Genomic DNA, 12,987 nt, shown 5'->3' on the forward strand with positions numbered 1-12,987 from the left:
CGTTCTTAGATGGGCAAAGCCAGAAGGTCCGCCTCCCGGTGCGCTCACATAAACACCGCTCCTCAAGCACGAATGCTTCAAGGTGGGCCACACACACTCAGGTGTTTAAAGGGTTATAATCTGCCGGGGACCCCTTCTTTCTGTGCTTTTCAAGGGTATTTCTAAGGCAATCATTCAATCTCAGGCTAAGCCTTCCCATAAAACACTGTCCCGAATCCCTCCCCTGAGGAATGTGTGCCCCCTGACACCATCACCTGCATGCCCACGAAGCACAAGGGAAATGCATGGAGGGAGATGCCCGGTGGCCTACCGCAAGAGGTCTAGGGTGGTGGGTGGAGAACTGACAGTCTAACTTCTCGGATTCGTCGGCACCATCCATCTCCCCTTCATCACTTGACAGTCGGCTGGCGAGGTCACCTGCAGCGGGGGGCACAGGGGCTTCCGGAGCGCAGCCGCTGTGGTTTGAAGATGTGGTGCTGCTTATGCTATTTGCAGATGATGGTCTAAGGGCAAGAGAGAACACACAGAATAAGCCCTTCTGAGGTAGCAGAGCGCCCCGAGCAGAGCGCAGGAGGCAGCCCAAGCGGCCTTTCCAGGGCAGGGGCAGACTGGCACCAGGGGAACATTCAGGCTGAGGTCAGCAGCGACCAGCTCTCCACAGATCTGGTGGGGCCGAGGCTGTGGCCTGCTTGAGTCGGGGCACCAGGGGAAAGGCCACAGTGCCGGCGGAACGTGAGATACAGTAACGCGGCACAGTCTTCTGCGAGGTCAGTCATATCCGTTCCACCACTTGCATGGAAGTTATCTGTACTTGCCAGGTAGTTGCTTCTCTTTGAAGGTGGAACTTGACAGGAAGGTCAACCCGGTAAACAAGTTCAAACCAATGGACAAAATATCAATCATGACAAAAGACAGCCCTACAAACACTTTGTTTTTTTTTGGCTACTAAACTCTGGCTTTATGAGATTGTTAACACTGGCAGGAAAAACGATTGTCCCAATGAGGGGCCACAAGTCCCTTACCCCACAGCCAGGTCAGTTTCTTAGTATTTATATTAATATTATTAAGATACTAATAATGTCTTTTTTTTTAAAATATATTTTATTGATTTTTTACAGAGAGGAAGGGAGAGAGATAGAGGGTCAGAAACATCGATGAGAGAGAAACATCGATCAGCCGCCTCCTGCACATCCCCCACTGGGGATGTGCCCGCAACCCAGGTACATGCCCTAGACCGGAATCGAACCTGGGACCTTTCAGTCCGCAGGCCGACGCTCTATCCACTGAGCCAAACCGGTTTCGGCAAGATACTAATAATGTCTTAATATGCCACAGACTTTAATTGTATCTTCTGAGAATGAACATTTACATTAAAAAATATTTTTATTGATTACAGAGAGGAAGGGAGAGGGAGAGAGAGAGAAGCATCAGTGATGAGAGAGAATCATTGATCAGCTGCTTCCTGCATGCCCCACACTGAGGATTGAGCCCACAACCCGGGCACATGCCCTGACCGGGAATTGAACCATGATCTCCTGGTTCATAGGTTAACACTCAACCACTGAGCCATGTCAGCTGGGCTGAATGTTTAATTTTCGACAAGGCATTAGATCCTCCTGTTGGCACAGTTGGCTCATAGTTGATGTTGAAGAAATATGTTTCTCAATGAAGGAATACATGAATTCCATGTGTATAAATAATCGAACAGAACTCATCTAAATTATAGCTAAGCTCATAGAAAAGCAATGTCACATTAAGAGATAGAGCTACATGCTTACTGAGCAGTACAAAACAAAACAAAACAAAACAAAACAAACACATCACATCAGGAGAAGAATTAGAAGAGAAAGAGTCCAAGTTAATTGTCAGTTTTTTTTACTGCTTCTCTTTTATTAGGTGATTGACCCAGGAGGAAGATAGGGAGAAAAAGAATTTTTGGAGAAAAAAATCAAGATCCTTAAAATTACTGGTTTTCTGCATTCTTCTTTGAAAGCTGCCCCTTCAAGTCACATGAAGCAGCACTGTTGCTCTGTCTCCCTCTCCTTCATTCTCACTCTGGATTCTCTGTGCTACAGAATCTTTCTAGGTGTGAAATACCTGAGTTCAAACCAGATCCCGAAAGCATAGTCATTTAAAAACAAAGCCACAAAGGTGGAAACAAGCCAAATGGCCATCAATAGGCAAATGGATAAACAAAATATGGTATACCCATACAAAATATTAGTTAAGACTTAAAAAAAACAATGAAATACTGATACCTGCTACAACATGGATGAACCATGAAGACATTATGCTAAGGGAAATAATCCAATCACAAAGGACAAACGTATGATTCCACTTCTATGAGGTACCTAGAATAGTCCAATCCATAGAGACAGAAAGGAGAATAGTGGTTACCAGGCACTGGGGGTTGAGGGGATTGGGGAGTTTGTGTTTAATGAGTACAGAGATTCAGTATGGAATGATGAAAAGTTCTGGAGATGGTGGTGATGGTTGTACCACAATGTGAATGTACTTAATGCTACTAAACTGTACACTTAGAAATAAAATGGTAAATTTTGTTATGTATATTTTACCACAATAAAAAACAAACAAACCTAAAGATCCCCCAAAGAAAACCACAGATAGTTTTTCAGTGTTATTACAAGAACTCCATTAGTATGACAGTTTATTATTGACTATTACCTTCCCATACTTATAAAACAAAGATGCTAGGCACTTTGCATGTTACAAGTCTACAGTCCAAAGACCACATCTCCCCGGCTGCATTCCCCAATACCTACTTTCTTGTATCAGAAGGGGCACCTACTCTATTGCCCGTTTATAGCCAAAGGCCCAAATAGTAAAACGTTTTTGGTGAAATGTATAAAGAAAGAAAACAGCATCCATAATCCTGCCACTCAAGATCAAGTGCTATTATCATTCAGATTTATATCCTTCCAGACTTCTTTACTGTGCATACACAGGTACATGCATTTTTAAGCAAGAATTGGGCCACACTGTACATACTATTTTGAGACATGGTTTTTGTTCTGTTAATCTTCACCCAAGGATATTTTTTCCATTGATTTTTAGATAGAGTGGAAGGGAGGGAGGGAGGATATTTTTTCATTGAGAGAGAGAAGAGAGAGAGAGAAGAGAGAGAGAGAGAGAGAGAAAGAGAGAGAGAGAGAGAGAGAGAGAGAGAGAGAGAGAGAGAGATGTGAAAGAGACACATTGATTGGTTACCTCTTGCAAGTCCCCAACAGGGGCTGGGGATCAAACCTGCAACCCAGGTACATACCCTTGACTTGGAATTGAACCCACAACACTTTGGTTTGGGGGTTGACACCCTAACCACTGAGCACACAGGCCAGGGCTACACTTTAAAAAAACAACAACTAGTGATAATGTAGAAATATTTCCATGTATAGAACTATGTCATATTTTTTAATATTCCCCAGTATTCTCCAGTATGGCTATATCTCAATTTACTTAACTAGTCTATTGATGGATATTTAAGTTGTTTCCAAACTTTCTTGTAGGCTCTTCTTCTTCTTCTTCTTCTTTTTTTTTTTTAACATTCTAAAAGCTGTAGAGTTTTATTTAACTTGTTGGCCTTTACCAAATAGATAGCCAGATATTTCTCCAGCAAAAATGGGTTTATTCAGAAACAACAAAAAGTTCCAATTCAGCATATGCAGTCTAGTGGTGAACCTTTTACAAGTTCAGAGAAACAAAAGACAGATATGCTTCCGCTACGGGATTTTGGGACTGGAACACGCGGTGTTCCCCTGGGCAGGATGGTTCCCTGGATTCTTTGTCCAACGGAGTAGAAGAATGAATCCACGGATGGAAGATGGTATAGCAAAGGTGGAAATTTACTGAAGAACAAGCACAGACTCCCAAGCGGGGAAGGGGAAAGAATCTCACAGCACAGACTCCCGTGTGGGGAGGGGAAAGAGTCCCCTAGTAGGCTCTTCTTGAAGCTTTCCCCAACATGATTGGACCTCCCCGCCCTGAAGGAGATATATGTCAGCTGGATTTTGTTAAGTGTAATAACAGCATCATTACATAGGAAATTACCTTTACTTTTGTTGAAAGTATTACAGATATCCCTCTTCCTCCACCCCCACCCTCCCAATAAGCCCCTACATCCCGCTCCCATCCCTGCCCCAGGCCTTCACTGAACTACTGTCTGTGTACATGGGTTATGCATATAAGTTGTTTGGTTAATCTCTTCCCGTACTATGCCCCTGCCCCTGAGATTCCTCACACTGTTGCATGCTTCTATGTCTCAGGATCTATTTTGTTTGTCACTTTATTTTGTTCATTAGATTCCACATATAAGTGAGATCACATGATATTTGTCTTTCTCGGACTGGCTTAGCATAATATTCTCCAGCTCCCTCCATGCTGTCTCAAAGGATAGGAGATCCTTCTTTTTTACAACTGCATAGTATCCCATTGTGTAAATGTACCACATTTTTTTGTTGTTGTTGTTAATCCTCACCCAAGGAAATTTTTTTAGAGAGAATGGAAGGGAGAGAGAGAAACATCGATTTGTCTATCACATCGATTGGTTGCCTCCCTCATGAGGCCCTGGTGCACCCCCATTGGGAGCAGGGATCGAACCTGCAACCCAGGTATGTAACTTTAACTGGGAATCGAACCCTAGACCCTTTGGTGCACAGGCCAACGCTCTAACCACTGAGAACACTGGCCAGGGCACCACATCTTTTTTATCCACTCAAATTGATGGGCATTTGGGCTATTTCCAGATCTTAGCTTTGTAATGGGCAAAGGATCTAAATAGAAACTTCTCCAAAGAGACATACAGATGGCCAAGAGACATATGAAAAAAGCTCAAGGTCATTAATCATCAGAGATGCAAATTTAAATGACAATGAGGTATCACCTCGTACCTGTCAGAATGGCTACCATCAACAAATCAACAAATGATAAGTGCTGGCGAGGATGTGGAGAAAAGGGAACCCTAGTACACTGCTGGTGGAGATGCACACTAGTATAGCTACTATGGAAAACAGTATGGTGTTTCCTCAAAAAATTAAAAATGGAACTGCCATTTGATCCAGTGATCTCACTTCTGGGACTCTATCATAAGAATCCTGGCCCCGGGCTGGCATGGCTCAGTGGTTGAGCATCGACCTATGAACCAGGAGGTCATGGTTCAATTCCCGCTCAGGGCACATTCTGAGTTTTGGGCTTGATCCCCAGTGTGGAGCATGCAGGAGGCAGCCACTCAATGATTCTCTCTCATCATTGATGTTTCTATCTCTCTCTCCCTCTCCCTTCCTCTCTGGAAAAAAAAAAAAAAAAGACACAAGGAAAAGGTGGTTTCTACCTTCACTGGATCTTGTTTCACCTGGCTGTGCCTGAAACTGCTGCAACCATCTTGCTTTGGACTTTGGAGAGCGAAGAGTGGGGGTTGAAAAAAGAGCAGAGAAACTGAGCCAACTCCTGATCTCTGGGGACTTGGTGCCCTTTCACCTCTGGACTTCTTATCTCATGAGATTAGAAATGTCCTAATACTGTAAGCATTTATTAAGACTAGCTTTTCTGCAAATAAATAAATGGGACGATGTCAAGCTACAAATTTTTTGCAAAGCAAAGGAAACCATTAACAAAATGAAAAGACAACCCACTGAATGGGAGAGCATGTTCACCCGTGATACATTAAATAAAGGGTTAATATCCAAAATTTATAAAGAATTCATACATTTCAACACCAAAAAATAAACAATCCGATTGAAAACTGGGTAGAAGACATGAATAGACACTTCTCCAAAGAGGACATACAGATGAGGAATAGACATAAAAAGATGCTCAATGTCACTAATCATCAGAAAAATGCAAATTAAGGCCACAATGAGCTATCACCTTATACCTGTCAGAATGGCTATAAAAAAACCCCCAACAAATAGCCCATTGCTAGTGAGAATGGTAATAACTGTTATGACTTTTTGTTTGACATTGCTGATTTTTTAATCTTTTTTTTGGTTTGTTTTCTAGATAAAGGGAAACTTGTTTACCTATGACTTAGCAGTTTGGTAAATTATACCTCTGTAAGCAGAATTGAAGCATTTATTGTTTCTCACTGCTTGATCCCTCCGGAATACAGTGAGGAGTATTTTTATTTTCATGGCAATGTGATTATTTGCATAAGTTCAATAAGAATCTATTAGATTGGTTTTATTACCAAGGCTTTGACGAGAACATCATGTATGAGAGAGGCAGCATAGACTTGGACCAGAAAGCTTTGAGGAGTTAAGATTGACTTGGGAAGCCAAGAAAAGCCCCTTTGGGAAAACAGCCTGGTACTCAGTTTACATGGTTCACAGCAGGCTTTCCAGGTGAGGAACAAAGACTGCTTCCTGGGACATGCAAGGAAAGAACCTCAGGGTATGTTGGGGACTTTGAAAAGAGAGGATTCACCAAAACCTGTAGGTCCTGCGGACAAAATCTGATGGCAAGTACTCAGCTTGGCTTCTAGCCTTGTGAGGCTAAAGTTCAATCTGAAGATTCCTTAGGAAAAATCCAGCTAAGCAGATTTAAGGAGGCCTATATGGCTAATTACTATTCTTGCTGAACTTACACAAATCATCAGGCCATGTTTATTGAAACGAGACTTATTTGGCAGATAAATTAGTCTCAATTTGGCTATCTTTGGTAAGAATGGGGGTGATTATAGAAAGAAAATTGTTTCAATAGGAACTATAATACACCTTTGTCTTTCGAGTTTTGTTTTGTTTTACACAATGTACACTTCAGAGAAAGCACCACAACTCATCCTTCAACAATCGTAGTGACTGATGCGGTGTAAGTCACGCAGACAGTTTACCTGAGCACCTGCTGCCTAGTAATTCTTAGGGAATTTAACCTATATAGTCAGTTGTTTGGCCTGTTCTATTGCTTAAACTCTATGACTCGAACAGACCACTGCAGAGTCCTTGGCATGTGGGTCCTTACACAACAGGATGGCTTTCGATTACTTGTTAGCTGAACAGGGAAGTGTTTGTGCAGTGGCCAACGCATCATAGTTTGGGTCCCGGGGGACATAGTAATAAAAGTTAACCCTTGTTCTTTGCTTAAACTGAACACTCCGAATGCCCCCCACTAAGGCTTAGGGACCATTATGGGAGAGGTGAGCATGTGAGATTGTAAGAACCAGATAAATGGGGCACACTGGCAGACAGATCTGACTCCATCTTAAAAAGCTAATCTTCCCTCTTAATTGAACCTTGACTTGGTCCCCCTATTTCCCTCAATATTGAGGAATCGACTACACAAAAGGGGTAGCTGTAGAGAGTGCAATGCTCAGCCTCCTGACTCCACCTGTCCAAGCCTGCGTTGTCCCATGGCCTTCTGGCTCACAGCTTCTGCTTAGTCTGGCATATAGACCTGCTCATCACTGCAGGAACTGTGTATGCGGCTTGAGGAGGTAAGGTGTGTGCTGTTTGTCGATGATTTGCAGAAACACTGAGGCGGAGACTGGACTCGCAGCAACCAGCACAATCTTCCTCAGACCCTACTGGCAGCGCCCAGATGCCTGTGGTGGTCAATCACCTCTTGCCACTCCCGTTTCCCTCCCCTTGACATAAAAGCCCGAACTCGGTGCTTTCTTAAGATGAATTTGAGGTACCACTAGGGCTCCCATCTTCTTGGTTGGCACCTTCTTGATCAATAAACCTTTCCTTACTCCAAAGAAGAGAAAAAAAAAAGGTTGAAACACTCAATAATAAGTTCCAGTTGTCAGGTAAAAGAGAGGCGATAAGGGGAGAATACTGGAGAATAAAGATAAGCATGAAAACTCTGTGTTAGAGCAAAATCAGCTCAGAGGACAACGACAGAAACATGTGAATAATGGTGTGCACATGTGTACACAGGCACACATGTATACAGGCACACATGTATACAGGCACACCGAGAGGAGAGCTGAATCTGTTCCTTTTCAGGCTTGTTTCATTCAGGATGCATGCACCCTCTTGGCGATGATGGACTGGTAGATGCTATCAAGACCTCCCATTTCTGATCACTGCACTCCAGGGTGGAACTTGGAGGGAAGGAGTTCACTGGAACCAGCCCGTGTCTCAGAAAAACCACGGCTTGGTGAGAAGTGATGAGGAATGGGGCAACGAGTCATGAGAAGGTGTTGAAAAACCCACTCAAGCGCAGCCGGTGTGGCTCAGTGGACTGAGCATCATCCCATGCACCAAGAGATTGCTGGTTCGATTCCCCGTCAGGGCTCATGCCTAGGTTTTGGCCTCGGTCCCCAGTCGGGGGCATGCAGGAGGCATGCTGACTGATGTTTCTCTCTCTCTCTCTCTCTCCCTTCCTCTCTCTCTGAAAAAACAATACATTAAAAAAATACATTAAAAAAAAAGTCACTCAAGTTTGCTAGGCTGCCATCCTCCTTTCCTCCTTCCACCTCATCCCTCCCCTCTCCACTTTCCAATGTGGTTTAAAGACAATGTATGTGGTGATGGTCCCTGTTCAGTTCCACTCAGGGAAACTGAAAGGAAGTCTTCGCCCCACCACTGCGAGGAAGCGTGGGCACCGGCCCGTCTGAGTGCTTCGGGGACGAGAGCACAAGGTAATGACTTTAATCAGGTCCCTATTATGTGCGAGGCATGTCACATACACTTTCTCATCCAGGTTACCCACTGCCTTTGCGCATTTAACTATTATCTACATTTCTCAGATGAGGAAATTGCTTGCAGAGCTAATAAGAGGTGGAAATGAGACTTCAAAGCCTCCCCATCTTGAGAAATGAATGTAGAAAAAGCGCAGGGACAAATATAAGTCAAGGAGAGAAATGGCTTATCATTTGGCAATAACACTATCCTGATTAGTCATAACTGAAGTTGCTTTCACTCTGTCCTTTGTCAGGCATCTAGGACCTTCTGCCTCTTTGCCCACTGCCCCTTGTCAGTCTAAAATTCAATGGATTTTGCCATTTTATGCTTTAAGATTAGATGTGTGAGCTTTCTCAAGACAGAGGGGAATGTGCCCAGATTTTGTCAGTACGGCTTCCATAGCTGAGCTTTCCCCCCTCCCTCCCCGGGGTCAGAGCCCAGTTTGACTCTCTGCCCTCCTCCCCTTTTCCAACAGAGTCCTGACAGTAGGGCTGGGCTGGTCATCCATAGCCCTTGGGCTCTTTGGGGCAAGTAATCTGTTTCCTTAGAGTTGGGGACAAAGAAACAGAGCAGATGGGTATGCCACTTCAGGGCCCCCAGGTTGGGGGACAGAGGGCAGGAGGACGGGCAAATGGAAATCAGGTCCCACCAAGGACTGTGTTTACTCACACTGCTTTCCCACCACTTACTAAGAGCGGCCATCAGTGCAGCACTCATGATAGAGCGTGGTCCTTCATCTCACGAAATCCTTCCCAGCTCCATTCCACAGATGAGCAAGCTGAGGCTAGAGAGACTAAGAAACATGGCCACGCTCACCTCGTCAGTAAACATGGAGCTGAGGTATGCGCTTCCAATCCTGTTCCGACCCGTGTTCTCTAACGTTCACTTCTCCCATTCTAGACCCAAGTTCCTTTTTAGAAACCCCTGACAAGAATGGGTTGCATTTCAAGAATGTGAAAGCTGAAATATTTTCAAGGTTATCAAAACGATATGTAAGAAATACATTCACACACGCTAATATTTCCAAGAAAATGAATTCATGATTGGGAAGGGATTACGATAATTCCATGTATGTATAATATTTTTTTGGACCATTGTAGATAATTAGTGTAATTGAAATATATATAGTAACATGAGTAAAATAAATGTTTTAAGTTTTATGTGATTATAACATTAAATTCTGATCATGCTTTTTACATCTCTGATTGCACGGGGGGTGTCTCATCCTATTGTAGAACAAGTGGAAGAGGGTGTCATTCCTCATTGACATTGGACCAGAGGCCACCCTGAGTTTTTTTGTTTCTATGCCAAATTTGAAAAGCATCCTCAAAAATTATTGTTAGCAACATTTGTAATGCTCTCCTGTGCCTCCCTCTTCCTTTCAGAGACATCCCTTTTGCTGATTAACCCCACTCTTCTTTCTGCTTCCGGAAGAGAACACGTGAACCTGCATTTCTCTAGCCAGGAAGGAACAGGAAACAAAACTACTAAGGCTCCATTGCTTGCTTTATATTTTTAACAGCTGCCCCCTGGCTTCTCGGTTCATCAGGTACCACTGCTTGGGTGAGAAGTGCCTTCAGCAGTCAAAATCGTATATTAGAGAGGGTGCTCAAACTGGGTTCCCTGGGGTCCCTGGGGAACACGAGGTGATCCCTCAGAAGGTCAGGGGGTCAGCAGGCTCTGGGAACATGAGTGATGAGAGCAGGGCTGTGCTGGCTTTCGGCGGAGGCAGGTCTGCTTCTCCATGGGGACCATGTAGTTTGGTGGTGATGAAAAAGTTCTACAGTCCCAAAGAAGTTTGAAAGTACTGTAGGCAGAACCAAAGCCCTCCCTCCCCAGAAGTTTGGAACAGGACTGCCTCCTCAACTCTCAAGCAAGGGTAACCCCCTTCACCAACACCCCGCACCACACTCAGAAGCAATCACAAAAGGATCACGTAAAACGCGAGGCGGCAAGGAAAGGGCATGGAAATGGATGACAACACACGACAACGGTGGTGATGGAAATGCGTGAGGGCTGTGACTCCCCCTCAATCCGGAGGCTGAGGCCGGCCGTTCCTACAGAGGGACTCTGACGGTCAAACTGGGTCAGGCTGGTCCCAACGTGGAAGGCTTGAGGGCGAGAAGCTGGCAGATCAGCAGCAACTGCCACCGAGTATCTGCTGCTGCTTTAAGAACCAATTCCTTCCCCTTCTGTTACAACCCACTCTCACAGCCCACTCGCTGACTGGACCCTGTCGGACGCACACAGAATGCACTAAAAATTATCAAGCAACACCAGGGCCTGCACCCCTCACCTGGTATCATTAATGCTTCCTTTTCATGACTTTATGAACATTTGAGTCTTATCTCATCTTCTAAACTAAATTCTTGAAAAGCAGAACCTAGTTTCATTCATCATCTCTGTACCCCTGTGCTTAATATTTCTGAACGAGGGTTCCCTGTCCTATTACCTGGAAGGTGGTCTGCTGCTCAGGGTGGCATTCAAAACACACGTGTGGATTTTAAAGCACCTTTAATCCAAATGGGTTCTAATTCTCTTTCCTGTTCTTTCCTTTCTTTCCAGGACAACGAAATGAAGCCACAGACAGGTGGCTCAGCTTTCTGAGCGTGCAGGAAAATGCAGAGCAAAAAGCCTCTGTTATGCCATTTTCCCCTTCGCCTGGGTCATCGGAGGGTTGGAGGTAAAAATTCACAAAGTAACGTGTGTCAGACGGGCTCCTACATGTGCCGATACCCATGTCCACCCAGGTTTTCTGCACTCTCTGCTCCAGGAATCTCCAGCTAAGCTAACCACCCAGGCAGCCCGGAGAGCAGCCTGGTGGCTGATGTGCCATCAGGTATTTCTTTTCAGCTCACTCTTGTCTGATAGAGATCTGCTATGAAGGGTGATGATGAAGAAAATGATGGCAATGATGACAGCAGTAAAATCCGCTGAACATCATGGCCGAGCCCCTTATGCCCATTATCTCATTTAAAGTGCAGGATCGCCTTACGAGGTAGGTATGACGGCTTCCATTTAACACGTGATCAGGGCACACACAACCCAGCAAGGCAGCCACTTGACCAAGGACTCTGGGCCTCTATCACCACCGGGGGTGAGGGGTGGGGGTGGGGGAGGGAACTTACCTAGGAAGCACAGAGTTAGGTGGCCTGGATTTTGCAGGGGATGTGACTTTAGGTTCTGGCCCAGAGCTCCCTGAAGATCCTGGCAGAGGGTCCTGTGCCGGCCCAGATTGGTTTGGAAGAACTTCCCTCGCTGCAGTCAGAAGATGCTCTTTATCTTTAACTTCTTTTTCTCGGGACCTGGCTTTGTGTTCCGCCAGAAGGAGGTCAAATTGCTTTTTCCTGCCCGGGACTGCCCTCCGATGGCTTAGCGAATGTGTCTGAGGAGAAGAGAGATGAAAAGCACAGCCTCTTTGATCAGCACATACACCTGCTTCCCGGGGCCCTCCATCTCAGACACAGCAATTCATGGGAATTTGGAGGTGCTTGAAAAGTCAACTTCAAGGCAACAGCTCCCGTTCTGTGGCTGGGAAGAGGCAGAGACCACACAGATGCAACCATGCTCTACTCTCCTGGTGTCAAAAAGCCAGAGCTTCCTCCAAAAAATGGCATAGGATGACAGGCTTCAGCGCAGAGCCCAGGAGAGCCCCTCGGATGAAAGGCCAGCGTGAGAGAGTCTAGAGTTAATCCAGGTGCAGGTGGGAGGCTTGCGGTGGCCCAGGCACACAGAGCCACCAAGCAGAGAGGGCCACAGCCTCGATCCCAAGAAGCACTAGCAGTTCAGTACGAGACACGCGGCTGGGGCTGCCTAGCGGTAGCCGCCTTCGCCTTCGGTCAGCTGTGCCCCTGGCCACCCCGGTGTGGCCGGCTCGGGGGCGCGGCAGGACTGGCTTTCAGGGCGCCGCCGCCGCTGCCGCCGCCGCTCCTGCATACATTAAAACGTAGCAGGGCTCAGAACCGCCTGTGAGTGCCTATAAATACAATTTACTGTCTGGCCTCACAAGTAACAGGGGAAGCCTTTTTTTTTTTTTCTTTCCCTTCTTAAAAAGCCAGCCAGCTTGAGGCAGGCACTCCGCTACCATGGAAGAGAAGAAAGCATTTCCCTTACAAAGAACAGCTGGGGGTCATGTCTAGGTTCCACACCCTGCGGTGTGCAGAGAGTGGCATGCAAACATTTCGACAAAGGCCCCAGCGAGAGCAGGAAGTATTTTTTATGGAAAGAGAAATACCTTGCAGGTGAGGGATCTTGTGCAAGGTTTCTTTGTCTCGGGATCCAATACTCCACAGTGTTTATTTGGGTCAAATTCTCTCTCTGGTTTAAGAAACAAACAAAAAATATAAGAAAA

At 45.4% G+C, this 12,987-nt stretch overlaps 1 protein-coding gene across 8 annotated transcripts in view; it reads right to left on the reverse strand.

The window, feature by feature from the left end:
- The window catches only part of ATXN7L1 (ataxin 7 like 1), a 229,902-nt gene that overhangs the window by 17,546 nt on the left and 199,369 nt on the right, over positions 1–12,987 (reverse strand). For all 8 annotated transcript variants that reach the window (XM_059712797.1, XM_059712799.1, XM_059712796.1 and 5 more), the window contains 3 exons: positions 12,871–12,953; positions 11,765–12,021; positions 311–503 (listed from right to left, as the gene is read on the reverse strand). In XM_059712797.1, coding sequence (XP_059568780.1) covers positions 311–503; positions 11,765–12,021; positions 12,871–12,953 — 533 coding nt within the window. The remainder of the gene's footprint in view (positions 1–310; positions 504–11,764; positions 12,022–12,870; positions 12,954–12,987) is intronic.

This window comes from Myotis daubentonii, chromosome 10, assembly GCF_963259705.1.
Source record: "Myotis daubentonii chromosome 10, mMyoDau2.1, whole genome shotgun sequence".
NCBI lineage: Eukaryota > Metazoa > Chordata > Mammalia > Chiroptera > Vespertilionidae > Myotis > Myotis daubentonii.